This window comes from Psammomys obesus, unplaced genomic scaffold, assembly GCF_907164565.1.
Source record: "Psammomys obesus unplaced genomic scaffold, mPsaObe1.curated_primary_1811, whole genome shotgun sequence".
Lineage (NCBI taxonomy): Eukaryota > Metazoa > Chordata > Mammalia > Rodentia > Muridae > Psammomys > Psammomys obesus.
In genome coordinates, this window is record NW_026585797.1 from 21,677,580 (window position 1) to 21,694,376 (window position 16,797).

The window sequence follows — 16,797 nt, forward strand, 5'->3', positions numbered from 1 at the left end:
GAGTCCCCTTAAGTGACAATTAAACTGTGGTGGAGTGAACTTTCTCAAGGACTTTCTTTCTTTTTCTTTGTTCTTCCCATTATTTGCATTTTCTTCCCTTTCCTATACCTTTATCCCTTTCTCTTTATACCCCTCCTCCCTCTCTTGTTTCTTCCTTCCTTCCCTCCTTCCTCCTTCTTTTCTTCCTTGAGGTAAAAGAATCAGCACTTTCTCTAAACCATGGGAGTGTTTCTATGTATTTTAAACTGTTTCTCAATGTTCTTCAGCTCCTGTAGCCTTAGAGGGCTGGACTCTGTCACACACCTCTTTGCCATGTCAGAGGCCTTACTACCCAGTGCCACAGTCTTGGGATAAATAAAACACCATTTTGGGCTTCTTCAGTCTCTCAGAAGAGCTTTGCTGGCAACGTCTGTATGATATCGATAGCTGACTGTGGTTACACATAATTCACATGCAAGTGTGTGTGTGCACGTGCATGCCAGAGGTCAACCTTGAGTATCACTCTAAGGCGCCAACTGCCTTGTTTTTTGAGAGAGGGTCTCTCACTGACAACTAGGGATCACTGAGCTATGCAGGTTGGTAAATAATCCTATTTCTGCCTCTCCAAACACACTGTTTAACTCAGCTTTTTTATGAGTTCTAGGAACCAAACTTGGGTCTGCATGCTTGTATAATGGGCACTTTACCATCTGAGCTATCCTCAGCTCTGACAACTTCTTTTTTAATTTTTTTTTTACATTTATTTATCTGTGTGTTTATGTGCTTGAGTACATGAGTGTCAGTAGCTATGTAAAGTTCAGAGAATTTCTAGACGTTGGTTATCTCCTTTTGCCATGTGGGGTCTAATGGCTGACCTCAGGCTGACAGGCTTGAAGGCAAGTCTTCTTATCTGATGAGGTATATCAGAGCCCAGACTCTCTTTAAATTTTTTCTTTCCTTATAATTTTTATTTTAAGTAAAATTTTCTTTAATTCTTTGGTAATTAGGATAATTAACTATTTCATTAATTTTTGGGTAATTTCATACAATGTACTTTGATAATTTTCAATCCCACCTTCAAGCCCTCCCAGATCCTTATCCACTTCATGTCCTTTCTCCCCCTCCCCCTTTCATTTAGGACCATTGAATCCAGTTTGCGTAGCCCAAGTACTTGTGGGAGTGGGGCAAACTCCTCGCTTTTCGCCCAGATGTTATCAAATACCAGTAGCTTCTTTGTCAGGCACATGACATTGTGCTCTCCTTCTCCCCTCCACGATGGTGTTTTGTCTAGCCTGTGCTTGTGTGGGTCTTACTCATTCTGTCACAACCACTGTGCGTTCATATGTGGAACTTCATTGCCATGTCTGGTAAATACTGTTTCATTGTAGTCATGTGTCTCCTCTTGCTCTTATAATCTTATGTCCCCTCTTCCCCGATGCACCTTCAGTCTTGAGGGAAGGCATGTGATACAGATGTACAGTTTAGGGCTCAGAATTCTGTAGTCTCTTAGGGTCTGCACCTTAGCCAGTTGTGGGTCTCTATTAATTACCATCTCAAGAATAAGCTATTCTGATGAGGATTAGGAGCGGCATTAGTCTATGGGTATACAGTAAGTCGTCAGGAGTTGGTTTAATACTATTTTCGTTTAGTACAGTAAGAGTCGCAGGTTCTTCCCTAGGGTCTGTGATCTGTGTAGCCACAGGTTCTTGGCCCAGATAATGGTGACAAGTATACTCCTCCTTGTGGAGAAAGCCTTAGATCTAATCAGAGAGTCGTTGGTTACTCTCATGATATTTATGCCACTACTACACCAGTGGGCATCTCTCGCCAGGCCAATAATTATTGTAGTTCAAGGAGTCCACAGTTGGATAAGATTAATGTTTACCGTCCTCTTCTGGTATCATGCATAGCACCCCGCTTGCACCATGAAAGTTAGCAAGTAGAGATGAAACTTGTGGTCACTACCATCTTGATTTCTCCATGATCTATGAGTCAAGTATACGGTGTCTTCAGCAATGGGATCATACTATTAAGTTCTGAAGAATAACCAAGAACAATGGAAATAACTATTGGCCAACAAACCCAAAAGAGATAGCCCATCCCTGGTAGTGGGCTTTTCTTTTGCTAGCCAGTGGTGTTTAATAGGGGCATTATCCCCTTCAAGTTAATTCCATTTAAGCTCTTTATGTGATATGATTATATTGTAGGAAGCTAATATAATAAATAGGTGGTTTTCAAATGACTTTTTCAGAAGGCCTTTGGAGTTAACTAACCTCATTTTTAAAACAACTTAAAAATTCAGTATAGTACAGTGCCTTAATCTCTTAGCTCCATGTATGACAGAAATTTTGGTTGTTTGTGTTTTAGGCCTTGCTTGAATTTCTCCAAAGAGTCATAGATAACAAAGAGAAGAATAAAATGACAGTTGTAAATGTAGCAATGGTCATGGCCCCAAATCTCTTCATGTGCCATGCACTGGGTTTGAAGTCCAGCGAACAGAGAGAATTTGAAATGGCGGCCGGGACAGCAAACGTCATGCACTTACTGATTAAGTACCAGAAACTTTTATGGACAGTAAGTATATGTTTTTAACTTGAGTGCTTCGGTCAGTGTACAAAGTATTGGGTTTCATAGCGACCTCTTTGTACGTATGTGTCATTATAGCTTTTTCCTCTGACTGCCTGTGTTCCTTGTGGCAAGTTCTCTTCCTTCTCACCAGATGGTACTCTTTTTAAAAAATCTTTTAATTGTATGTATTCCATAGTCCGTCTTTCTCCTCTACTCTATTTCCCTCCTCTTCCAGCATTTTTTTTTTCCTAACACATGTGGACACATCCATGCAAATATTTACACAAAATTTTAGATCTAAGTTCTTCATATAAGAAAAACATGGCATTTGTTTTAAAACTGCAATAATAGTCATGTAATTTCTTCGCATAATTGTTCATAGTAATCATGAAAATAAGTTTATAAAGTTGATATTAAAAAGCAATATGCTTTTTTCTTAGTGGCTTAAAATGCACTGCCTGTTGGCTTCCAGCCTTATAAAATTACCGTTAACGTTTGTGAGTGCAGAGGTATTAAAGGCATTTTATTCACAGAGGTAAGGAAGGCCTTGTGAATTTCTATTTTAAAATCATAAAATTAGGTCAAGAAAACATGCCTTGTAAAAGGTACTTTTTATGTAGTTCCATCAACCCATTTTCCCTCTGCACGGTGTTCAGCTGTCATGTTTTAAAGAGCTCATGCTGTCTCTGCTTCTGATCATCGCCTTATTTTCCAGAGAACAGTTATTTAAAGGGACACACACATCCTGCACCCTGATTGCTGAGGTCTTGTATGCAATTTTCTGCTTTATTCTTATGTTGATGTAAAGTTTTGACAGATAATCAACATGGATGTTGATAAGAGATTTAGTTGATTACAATCTCATTTTTCAATGAAACTTAGAATTTTTTTTTGTTTTGCAGAGAAAGAAAGTCCTTCTTACAAGCATTTAGATAAATGAACTAAAGAATTTCTAAGCCAAATTATGATATTAACTATTTTAATCTCTAATGTGAGCTTCTACTAATCCCAATATTTTTTAAAAATACAAAATGATGCTCCCTGGATTTTCAAAGTTTTTTATAGTCTATCCAAAGATGAGTAATAGTTTTAAAGTAATATTGTTATATTGTCTGCCTCTTTTAAGAAAAACTTTATTTTATGGGTACTTTTTAATGACCTAGAAGATTTTTGTTTTTAATATAATTTTTAAGGATAAATTTTCCCTTACCTTTAGAAGTAGTAGTACCACCACTAATTCTTGTCTTTTGCTAATGGGTGAACTTCTCTGACAGTAGTGGCCATCTGGTTTCTGGAAAGGGACCTGGAGGTTAGTTAGTGTCTCAGAGCTGGAGAGAAGTGGTTGGTACAGGGACACCTGCAGAGGTGGTGGCCTCCACAAGGGTCTCTTCAGGGAATCTCCTATGTTGACATCCGTGGCATTGAAGAGGCCAGTGTGTCCATGCACTTCACCAAGTCCCTTTTGGAACCTTGCACAGTGGGTGGTAAATTATACCAAGAGGATGCCCAGTTCCTGGTCTGAAAGAGTGCATGGTTCATTTCTTTTCATAGAGTTAATGAACGGCTTAGTCTTGAGAAACAGAACCTTTAATCCTCTTGAAATTAAAGAATGAAGTATTTAGTTTAAAAAAAAAAGAAAAGAAAGGTTCCATGTCTTTTTCTTCCTCAAGCTGAATTTCTTTTCTTCATAGATTCCGAAGTTTATTGTAAACCAAGTGCGGAAGCAAAATACTGAAAATCAGAAAAAGGAAAGAAAAGCCATGAAGAAATTGCTGAAGAAAATGGCTTATGACCGAGAAAAACATGAAAAGCAAGATAAAACTACAAATGATGTAAGCAGATCATTATTGTAAATTAAGTACACCATTGGATGCCTTTACATTTATTGAGGCTTGGTAATATTATCAGTGAAAGATACTAGTTTTCTTCTAATGATCTATATTGAAATTTGGTCAGATGTAGGGACTCGGCATGTGGTTTAGTAATAGTGAACAAATAAATAATGTCAAAAGAAAACCATCTCTAACGTCCCCTGCACATGCTTGCGCACACACACACACACACACACACACACACACACACACACATACACACACACTCCTTTTGTATAGTTCAGATGCTCACCAATTTTATGATATATAGCAAATGAAATTCCTGTGCACTCCACTAATCTTTTTCATCCATAAGAATTCACCCAGGTATTTGGCCAGGCTGGGGATATCTTGCGGCTGAAGATCAGTCCTAGACCCATAAAGTATTTAAGCTCTGTAATTTGATCAGGGGAATTTTAACTTATGTTATAGAGAAGAAAATTAAGATTAAAAAAAAATCCATTATTCACAAACTAGTGTAAGAATATGTTAAGAGCCGTGTTTACGTTAATGAAATATGCATGAAATTATATTTCTGAATTGAGTTAACAAAACTATGGTGGCAGATCTCAGAATGGGCGAAAGGCCTTCTATTGTTCTACTTAAGGGAAAACACCCCTCACCCCAACTGAAGTTGCTCAGTTGCATGCTGACATCTTGTGGAATACCATGAAAATGCAATCATCAGCCTTTGTCCAATTTTTCTCCTTTGGCCTTCTTTTAAGGCGGTGGGGGGCACCAAAATAATATTAATTCTTTTCTTCTAAACGTATTTGTAACTATCTCTTAAAAATAATAGTTGCTTAGAAATGTAAAAATGCTTTTTCTCTGAAAGATACAAAATATACGTAAGGGAAATGATCAGTGTTGTTTATAGGATTTTTTTTTTTTTAGCTTAATTTTATCATAGGGCTAGAAAGGATTTGTGACATGCTGTTTTTCTTTCACTTTGGAATGCTCCATTACTTCAAATACAATTATAAAAAGGGTGCTGGCCTTGTAGTCCTGGCTGTTCAAACTAAGTAAACTCATATTGCTTTTTTCTTTTCTAAAAAATTCAGGTATTTAGCAAAATGCTGTTGATCCAAGATATCAAACCTGAATCCCTCATTAGATATTCAAAGAGACCCAAAGCTGGTTGCTTGCCTTCCCACCCCGTTCAGAAGCAGGTGGCTCAGATTAACCTGAGTGGGTGTGATGGAAGCCTTCCCTGGGTTCTGTATGCTAGGTAACAGGAAGTGGACCTTACAGAGGCTTCAGGGTTAGTTTCGAAAACATGTAAGAGGTGTAGCCCACAGAGGAAGTTCCCTAGGCTCACAGCTCCACAGTTAGGATCAAGTTTTCCCTGTCTTTAGGTTGAGAATTTTGAATTCAGTTCCAGAAATTTAGTTTTCAAGTTGGTACCATAGAATCAAGTTGGTATCTTAAGAGTCATATGTACAGGCAAAAGCTACAAAAGAGCAAAAAATAAAAATAAGAAATGGGGGGGTACAAAATGAAATTCAGTTGTATATGTATGCTTTTGAAAGCATCCACACATCCATTGCTAGACCTGAAAGCCTGAAAGATTGAAAATTGAAAGTTTTGGCCTAGGTTTTATAGCACATAGGTCAGAGGGTCATGCTGTCCCCTAGGCCACAGGCACTGTCAAGCAAGTGCCTGGCTCTGCAGCTGATCCCTTTGAATGCTGTGTGAACCCCCTTACCCCCACTTTGCCTTAAACATCCTCACTTTACTTCCTTGATTCTTCCTGTAAATAATCCGGGTGTGCAGTCTAGGCCCTACATGGTCAGGCTGGACACTGCCTGAAATGTGGTCTTTATTTTTTTAAGCAATTATTCACATTTTCACTTACACTGTTGTTAGGTATTTGAAAGACATTATTGGACAAAATAGTAGAATATCACTACTCACCATGGAAGTTAACATTATTTAAGTAAAGTAAATATAAATATACAGAAATAGATTAATAATGTTTTACTATGTAGTGTGGGCAATGCTTTAAATGTGTGTGTGTGTGTGTGTGTGTGTGTTTATATAGGAAGGAACCGAGAAAGGAAGAAAGGAAGGTAAGGAAAGAGAGAGAAAAAGGGAGAAAGAAACTGGGAATATGAATATGTGATCATCCAGGAGACCCAATTGTGGTCCAAGATAGCCTGCAAGTCACAAATAGCAGAAGATGAGTTTGAACTTCTGATCACCCTGCCTCCAACCCAGAGAGCTATATTGCAGACAAACACTACCGTGCCCAGCTTTTATACAGTGCTTGGTAGAATTGTTCATGGTAAACACACTCTACCAAGTAAGCTAGACCAACACCCCCCTAGTGTTAATATAAAATGTTGTGAATATAGCAAGAAAAATGTCTCTTATTGAGTTTACCATCTTATCTGCAGCAATTTTATTGGTAAATACATCTATCATATTCTCATCGTACCTCTAAATTCTCTTCTATCCATGGTACCTCAGAAAACTGTTTGTACTGATTATCATTTAGCAAAAATAAAACCATTTCCATTTTTTTTTTCAGAAACAAAAGTAAATAGGAATAGGGAACTCAGAACTGAAGTCTCATCGTGAAGCCCAACTGCCCTGACACTGCCTATACAATCCAGGTTGGCTTGGAACATACAGCCATCCACCTGTCTCTGCCTCTAGAGTGATGGGATTAAAGGCATGTGCCACCATACTTGGCTTAAAAATATATATTTTTAAATAATAAAAAAAGAAGAAGAAGAAGAAAGCATTTGGAGAGGAACCTCTTGCCATATTTAATTAGCTAGAGGGGTGTTATTCATTTTAACAGTTATGAAGCAAGATGGAAGTCTGAGCTCTGTGTCTGTCTCAGGAAGCACCCTCTGGGCAGAGGAAATGTCCATGAATTCAGAAGGCAAGAGCTTGGTTGGGATGTTTGAGCACTAGCATGGTGTGAATGATGCCAGCTTGCCAGCAGGGCTGTATGAAATGAGGTCAGAAGGACACTAGGAATAGATCACATAGAATTTGAATTTAACCCAAGGCAAAATGAGGTCATTGCAAGATTTTGTGTAAAGGAACGACATATGTGTAGCACTTGAAAGTCGTAGGAGGACCTTATAACCAAGGTGAGAGACAGTGGTGGGTCAGACCAAAGTATCATTGGAGGAGTAGTTGGATTCTGGATATATTTTAAAGTTAGAGTCATTTAGATTCATTGCTAGAAATTTATATAAATTGTAAAAGCTGAAAGAAAAGGTAAAGGAATTAATGACTGAGGCAGAGGCAGGCAGATCTCTGAGTTAGAGGCCAGCCTGGTTTAGAGAAAGAGAGAGTTCCAGAACAGCTAAGGCTACACAGAAAAACTCTGTCTCAGAAAACAAACAAACAAACAAACAAACAAAAACCAAACAAACTGATCCAAAATTTGTGATGTGAGAAATTGGAATGACAGGAAAGATCATACTTTTCAAATGGGACCTGTTGACTATGGGTTGAACTGGTAGATGTCTACAGGTTAAGACAGGTGTTTGAGTGATTTTGGAGGGAGAGCAGGACCTAGGTCAGGCAGAGAGGTATAGCATGCCAGGGCCAGTGGGAAAGCAGGAACTGGGTGCAGAACAGGGCCAGGCCTGTATTCTGTATTTCAGGGCAAATAAGGTTTCGTTTTACTCGTTTGTATCTGCATTTTAGGACAGTCCTTGTGAGGGACAGTTTGGGAGCATAATGAAGCTTGGTAGGAGACTCTGGTTAACTCGTGACTGATGAGACTCTTTACATTGGAATATGCAGTTTAAAGGACATTTACTGACACAGGGCAACCACCTGAAAGTTTTGCTTCGTAGTGGACTTCATTTCTTCAGCTTTTTTAAATTGTGTGTCTATTTGTGTGCGAGCATGTGTTTGCAAGTGCCTGTGTAGGCCGGAAGAGGAGGCTGGGTGTCCTGGAGCTGGAGTTGCAGGTCACTGTAAACCTCCCTTCATGGGCACTGGGAACTGAGCTCTCGCCCTCTAGAGGAGCAGGAAGTGCTCATAGCCACTTTTCAACCCCCTGCTGCACTTTCATTGACATTTTCTGTAGCCACATTTGAAAACAGTCTAATCATAAAGAAGTATCTACTTAGCTATCCCATGGTATATTTATATCAATGAAGTATAAAAATGTGCACGATATAAACATTTTATATCGTGAAGTCCCAAAAAAAAAGGTAAAATAACAAAAAGAAAAATAAGTCGAACCAACGAATAGTAGAAAACAAAACTTGTGAGGGGTAAAAATTAGGATTTTTTTTTTTCTTCTACTTCTGAGACTGAAACCAGAGCTGGCCACTCTACCCCTGGGCTGAATTTCCCAACCCTGAATTTTTTAAGCACTTACCTAGGGTAAGAAACATGGCTAAAGATTTTACAGACATTATCTTATTTTAAAATCTGTTTGCCTCATTAAGAGTACATTGTCATATTTTTCTTAGATAAGAGAAGGAGAAAACAGCAGTTTTAAGCTTCTTAAAAAAGAAGAGATTTAGGATTCAAGACAAACTATGACTTTAAAATCCATCAGTTTTTAACCATTTTCTCAATTTTTCTCAGATTATAACCTCTAAGGAGAATGTGTACCAAATCTCTGAGTTCATTGTGTTGTTTTTGATTCTCTGTTGCTGATGATAACAAATTACTTGCAGATAGTTTTTAAAATAATCCTGGATGGGAGGAGGCAAGGTCCAGTTGTGAAAGGGAAGAAATTTAGAATAAGAGCTGACAGCAGTCACAAAATGTGGCTCCTGGTTGAATGTTAGGAGTGTGGGAAGATGATTACAGATCGAAACTGAATTTTGTTTACGAGATGTGCCTATATTGGACTGAGGTGGAGTTCCAGGGTCACTCATAGCTTCAGCTACTCTTTATTAATTAGCCTAGAAATTGTACTCAAGGCCACGGAATGCTTGTGTAACTCAAGAAAGATTCGAGGGTAAGAAAAAAGGAAGACAGATCCAAGGCATGCCAGTATTTCCATAGCAAGCCACTGAAGATGGATGGTAAATCCAGAATTAAGAGAAAGGGCCTACAGCTGGGATACAAAGTGAATAAACTATAATTAATAAAAAAATAAATTAATTAAAGAAGAGAAGAATGTGCAATGAATATTGTCTTAGACTCTCAGGCGAGAAGAGCAAGGTTAAGAGTGATTTAGAATCACCAGATACTGCAGAGAGCTCCCTGATTCCTGCCTCTCTGGAGCACTGCCAGTAACCTGATGATGAAGCTGGTAGCTGGGGGTTGGAGAATCAAAGACAATTGTTAAGACACTATGTATGCTATTTTGGCTGAGTATACAGTCAGGCATCCATATTAGTAAGATACGTTTGACTAGATAAATGAGCCCTTTGAGCCAAGTTTTAAGATAATATTCAATTTACCTAACATATTAATTATTTGATGTCAATGTGAATGTCCTTAAATATTATTAAGTTTTGTCCACTACTTATAACGAGAGAAAACAATAAGAAAATTGTAGCCCGTTAAAACTAGTACTTTTCTGATTGCACTTAACTTGTTGGGATCTTGCTCTCTGCATACCCAGTTTTGGTGTATGTATACCTATATATTTAGTTGTATTATGGATTTTGAGAGGGAAAGGAACTAAGGGAAAAGAACTGCTTAGGCCAACAGTACACGACACCCTAAAACATGTATCTTTTCCAATATTGGAAAAGTAGAAACAATAACACATAAACCCCAACAATCAAAAATTTCCCTCTTCTTTCAACCTGTTCCACAGTTTCTCCCCTTTCAGTCTTTTTATGCTAATTGCAAATTTCCCATCACTTCCCCAGTCAGTACCTCAGATGGCCTCTGTCTAACGAGGATGTAGGGGCAGCTTTGATGCTCACTTACTCACAAATCGCTGAAGCTCCTGGGCTTTGTTTTCAGTGTAGTCTTTGATTTATTCGATGTTCCTTCTGCCATCCCAGCTTGCCTCCCAGAGTAAAGCACGGCTTAGATGAGCACATGCACACTCTAAGAGTCCAAGATCCCCAGTGCTACCCACCCGCCCACTTCTGATCCTATTAGCTCAGGATTCCAAGGTTCTCATTCAGTCCTTAACTTTTTTCACTCGGGACGATGCGGGGTCAGGCATTAAAGTAGAGCTCAGGTTTTGAAATGTTTATATGATTTTGCCAGAACCCCGAGAATGATCTTGTAAGGGCTTCAGGCTTAGGGACTTGGGCTGGAATTGGCTGAGTAGCATGCAGGCTCTGGTGATTTCGAGCCACAGGTTTCCTCGGCACTCACCTCAGGTTTCACTCAGAAGTCTTCACTCATAGCATCCTCACAGGTATGGCTGGGTTCCAGTGCCTACTTTTTAGGTCTGGATGAAAGGCTCTGGCTTAATATAGAGATGCATGTGAATAATCAACTCAAACTACCTCACACAATCCTCTTTCATTTTTGTGACACACTTGGATCTAAAATAGAGCATAGTAATATCATGTAAAATATGTTAGAGCATACTTCACTGTGAATTAAGTGTTTATCAACTTCAGTAAACTATTAGGGCCCTTAAAGTTTCTGAATCTATGAGTCAGATTAAAGTTTAAGGCGTTCTGATAACAAGGACCACATTGGGAGCACTGTTTAAGATATAAGATCTTTTTATATCACCACCTGCTGGTATTGGAAGTTCACGCTAGGGTGATCTGCATGCTATTAAGATACTTTGCTAAAATACCCTCACCTAACTTTTAATTTTTTTAATTTTAATTTTTATTAATTACAATTTATTTGCTTTGTATCCCCCCTGTAGATACCTCCCTCCTCCCCCCCTAATTTCACCCTCCCTCCCCCTTCTCCACCTGTGCCCCTACCCAAGTCCACTAATAGGGGGAAGTCCTCCTCCCCTTCCCTCTGATCCTAGTCTATCAGGTCTCATCAGGACTGGCTGCATTGTCTTCCTCTGTGGCCTGGTAAGGCTGCTCCCCCCTCAGGGGGAGGTGATCAAAGAGCAGGCCAATCAGTTCATGTTCCTGTTCCCATTACTATGGAACCCACTTGGACACTGAACTGCCATGGGCTACATCTGCGCAGAGGTTCTAAGTTATCTCCATGAATGGTCCTTGGTTGGAATATCAGTCTCAGAAAAGAGCCCTGGGCCCAAATTTTTTGGTTCTGTTGCTCTCCTTGTAGAGCTCCTGTCCTCTCCAGGTCTTATTATTTCCCATTTCTTTCATAAGGTTCCCTGCACTCTGCCCAAAGGTTGGCCATAAGTCTCAGCATCTGTTTTGATACCCTGCAGGGTAGAGCCTTTCAGAGGCTCTCTGTGGCAGGCTCCTGTCCTGTTCCCTGTTTTCTCCTTCTTCTGATGTCCATCCTCTTTGCCTTTCTGAATGGAGATTGAGTATTTTGGCCAGAGTCCTCCCTGTTGATTAGTTTCTTTAGGTGTACAGATTTTAGTACGTTTATCCTTTATTATATCTCTAATATCCACTTATGAGTAAGTATATACCATGTGTGTCTTTCTGCTTCTGGTATACTTCACTCAGGATGATCTTTTCCAATTCCCACCATTTACCTCCAAATTTCATGACTTCCTTGTTTTTTATTGCAGAGTAATATTCCATTGTGTAGATGTACCACAATTTCTGTATCCATTCCTCAGTTGAGGGACATCTGCATTGTTTCCAGCTTCTGGCTATTACAAATAAAGCTGCTACAAACATGGTTGAGCAAATGACCTTGTTCTGTACTTGAGCATCTTTTAGATATATACCTAGGAGTGGTATAGCTGGATCTTGAGGTAGCACTATTCCTAATTGTCTGAGAAAATGCCAGATGGATTTCCAAAGTGGTTGTACAAGTTTACATTCCCACCAGCAGTGGAGGAGGGTTCCCCTTTCTCCACATCCTCTCCAGCATATGTTGTCACTTGAGTTTTTAATCTTAGTCATTCTGATGGGTATAAGGTGAAATCTCAAGGTCATTTTGATTTGCATTTCCCTGAAGACTAATGACTCTGAGCATTTCTTTAAGTGTTTCTCTGCCATTCGATATTCCTCTATTAAGAATTCTCTGTTTAGCTCTGTACCCCATTTTTTTTTAGTTGGATTACTTGATTTGTTGCTGTTTAACTTCTTGAGTTCCTTATATATTCTGGATATTAGCCCTCTGTCAGATATAGGGTTGGTGAAGATCCTTTCCCAATCTGTAGGCAGTCGTTTTGTTCTGATGACGGTGTCCTTTGCTTTACAGAAGCTTTTCAGTTTCATGAGGTCCCATTTATTGATTGTTGCTCTTAGAGCCTGTGCTGTTGGTGTTCTGTTCAGGAAGTTGTCTCCTGTGCCAATGAGTTCCAGGCTCTTCCCTACTTTTTCTTCTAACAGGTTTAGTATGTCTGGTTTTATGTTGAGGTCTTTGATCCACTTGGACTGCAGTTTTGTGCAGGGTGATAAGTATGGATCTATTTGCATTTTTCTACATATAGACATCCAGCTAGACCAGCACCATTTGTTGAAGATGCTATCTTTTTTCCATTGTATGGTTTTGGCATCTTTGTCAAAGATGAGGTGTCCATAAGTGTGTGGGTTTATTTCTGGGTCTTCTATTTGATTCCATTGATCCACCATTCTGTTTCTATGCCAGTACCATGCAGTTTTTTTTTATTTTTGCTCTATAGTACAGCTTGAGTTGGAGTTATCTCTAGAAGATCTTTTATTTTAGAGGATTGTTTTAGCAATTCTGGGTTTCTTGTTATTCTATATGAACGTGAGAATTTTTCTTTCAAGGTCTGTAAAGAATTGTGTTGGTATTTTGATGGGAATTGCATTGAATCTGTAGATTGCTTTTGGTAAGATGGCCATTTTTACTAAGTTAATCCCTCCAAGCCATGGGCATGGCAGATCTTTCCATCTTCTGATATCTTCTTTCTCACTTAACTTTTTTAAAGTCTATATTATGTCTGGACTTCTTTTTAAGAAATCTGTATTTCTTTTTTTTTTTGTATTTCAGATATTTATTTATTAATTTTTTTAATTTTATTTTTCTTATTAGTTACATTTTGTTAACTCTGTGTTCCAGCTGTATCCTGCTCCATCATTCCCTCCCAAACCCCACACTCCCTCCCTGGTCTTCTCCCTGCCCCTTTCCAAGTCCACTGATAGGGGAGGACCTCCTCCCCCTTCATTTGACCCTGTTTTATCAGGTATCTTCAGGGCTGGCTGGATAGGAGCTCTACAAGGACTAAATATATCTGGGCACAGGGTCTTTTCTGAGACTGACACTCAAGAACTTCTGCTCAGATGTGGCCCGTGGTAGCTCAGTAACCAAGTAGTTTTCCAAAGTAAGGGGAATAAGGACTATTTCTAACAGGATCTCAAGGGCAGGCTCTTTGACCTCCCCACCCCCCCTAGAGGAGGAGCAGTCCTGTTAGGCCACAGAGGAGAAAATCTGTATTTCTTATTTGCCCTCTTGATGATAAAAGGATTTTGCATAGCATTAAAAGAGTCATCTTTCCATTCAAATGTGTTTTAATGGAAAAAAGAATGTCTCCTTATGATCTTACATTAAATTTCTGGAGTGCAAAAAAGGAATGTAATATTTACACCTGACAGAAAATGAAGGGAAAATCATGATTTATTTAACCAAACCAGAACTACAATGAGATTTTTCTAAATATACCTTACCCCACTATATAACATATTTGAGAACCATTTGAGATCACTTGTCTGTTACAGTAGTTTTGGTATTCATAGGAAATTAACATTCTTTATGTAGTAAACTCATTACGAACTGTTCTTCAATGGCACATTAGTCTTTATCTACTTAGGGCCTGTTGTACATCAGATAATTTCATAAGCACCCCCCCACCACCACATACTCCAAAGTAATGTATGGTATCTGTTAGCCAGTGTATTAGTCTCTAGGGTTCTAGGGGAACAGAATTTATAGACTAGGGGGTTAATTAGAGTATCTTCTAGGCTGTTGTCCAGCTAGTCCAACAATAGCTGTCTGCTGACAGATGACCAAAGTGGTCCAGTACTTGTGCAATTCACAAGGCTGGACGTATCTCTGTACTTCAGTGTATGCCAGAATCCTGAAGAAGGAGGCTCTAGTGCCAGTAGACTTGTCCTCAAGAGCAAGCAGGCAGAGAGAGCAAACTTCCTTCTTCCACATCAGTTATATTGGCTATCAGTGGAAGGTGTGGCATACATTAAAGGTGGAGCTTCCCGTCTCAAAAGATCTGTGTTAATATTGAGTCTTCCCACATCACATGATATAATTTAAAAAAAATCACTCAGCCATTTGGGTTTTAGTTAATTCCAGATACAGTCAAGTTTGCAACCAAAATTAGCTGTCACAAGACTGCCTCCTGTCGACTTGACACACAATCATATCTCCTTATGCTATGCTTAATTTGTAAATGAAAACTATAACTAGTTCATAATTATGGCCAGCATGATATAACTATACTATGTAAAATAGCCAACCCAGTATACATTTAACTGGGTCATAGTTGTGCCTAGCCTGGTATAACTATCCCTCATACAACTGCAAACATTATGAATTTAGAAGAGGTGGCAATGGCAATGTCCCTTGAGGATCATTCTTCCAGTTCCTTAAACTTAAACAACCATTGATATTCTCATAATTGACGTAACAATACCTGAAAAAAATTGAGGAAAAAAACCCCACAAATATCTATACAAATACATGCTTAACAAAATACAACAAAAACACTTATGTGAATTATAATCTTCATTTCTACAACTGATCCTGTGGTATTTATATCTGCCACCTTCTACTACCTACTCTGTATGTCCTCCACCCTCAGCAAGTACCTCAGTAGGTCTTGGCCCTTTTCCTGGAGCAGTGACCCATACCTTCATTTCTGAAGCCCTTTGTCATACTGCCTGTATTATAATCACAGGACATAGTAGCACCCAGACATGCCTGAAGGATCTCCTGCACTCCAGACACAATCTTTCTACCTCCATTGTGGAGAAGCAATCCAATTTCTCCTTGGTAATCTGGCTTAATCACCCCTCCTAACTCTGTTAGCTTGTTGGCTCAAGGGCATCAGAAACCCAAAGTAGCAGGGCTAAGTCTGAGTTTTCAGTTCAGTGAAATATTTGTTACATCTCCTGGCAAACAGGAGCACCCCCCACCCCAGGAACAAAAACTTCTAGACCAGCAAAACTTAGTGTTAATGACAAGAAGAAGCCAAAAATTCAAAATTTCCCTAGTGAACTACTAGGGCTGACAGTGGAACTATTCCCTTTTCTACCACTTGATTCTTGGACCCATGGTTCCTGGCTATGGGAGAAACAGTATCATGTATTAGATGCTGATTCAAAGCATATTGGACCTGTGGAGCACCCTGCCCCAGCCCTCTAGGCTGCTTCCACCTAATTGGCACTGTACCTAGTCTTCAAAGGCTATTCTGTCTTTCTGTTATGCCAGCTGCTTCAGGGTGGTTGGAAACATGGTAAGACCAGCGGATTCCCTGGTGATGGTCCCATTGTCACACTTCTGGTTGTGAAGTGAGTTCCTTGGTCAGAAGCAATATTATGTGGAATGCCATGGTGGTGGATACAGGATACTGTACGTCTATGGATGGTGATTTTGGCAGTAACATTAAATTCAGGAAAAGCAAATCCATAAACAGAATAAGTCCAGTGAGGACAAAGTATTATCCTTTCCATGGAAGAGTGGTCGTCACTGGCTGGTCACCAAGGGTAAAGGTGCCACATTTGGTGCTCAGTGTTTGTTTCTGCTGTTGGCAGATCTAGCCCTCAGAAGCAGCTGTAGCCAAGTTGTCTTGGTGAGTAGAATGGTATGTTTTCAAGCCTATCATAACCTCTATCTCTGCCACAATGGCCACTTTGTTCATGTGCCCATTGGGCAATGACAGTGATGGCAGGGGAAAAGGCTGACTATCCACAGAATGGGTCATCCTATCTACTGGGTTACTGACGTCCTCATTTGCTAAAGTCACCCACTGATTCATATATACGAGTATTTTTCACATCTTTTGCCCATTTGGAGAGATTTATTCGCATTTTTTTTTCTCTAGATGTCCTTCTTACCAATTTCTAAATCATACTCTTTCTAAGTCCCTGATCGTGCAGCCAATCCATTGGCTACAGCCTATGAATCAGTGAGTAATCACACATCTGTCCATTTCTCTTTCCAAACAAAATGAATGACCATGTATATTGCCAAAAATTCTTTCCACTGTGAAGATTTCACCTTGCCCATGTCTTTCAAGGTTGTCCCAGAAAAGGGCTGTAAAGCTAGTGCCATCCCCTCCCAGATAGTAGCTTCATAACATGCAGAACCTTCAGTAAACCAGGCCCTAGTCTTCTCTTCCTTAGTCCACCAATCATAGGGAACACCTTTGAGGCTCTAG

General features: G+C 39.4%; 1 protein-coding gene across 1 annotated transcript in view; it reads left to right on the forward strand.

Annotated features, from left to right (window-relative positions):
* Window positions 1-16,797, forward strand: part of Arhgap18 (Rho GTPase activating protein 18) — a 149,138-nt gene that overhangs the window by 119,530 nt on the left and 12,811 nt on the right. The window contains exons 11-12 of the mRNA XM_055599429.1: window positions 2,347-2,553; window positions 4,239-4,379. Of these exons, the coding sequence (XP_055455404.1) occupies window positions 2,347-2,553; window positions 4,239-4,379 (348 nt within the window). The remainder of the gene's footprint in view (window positions 1-2,346; window positions 2,554-4,238; window positions 4,380-16,797) is intronic.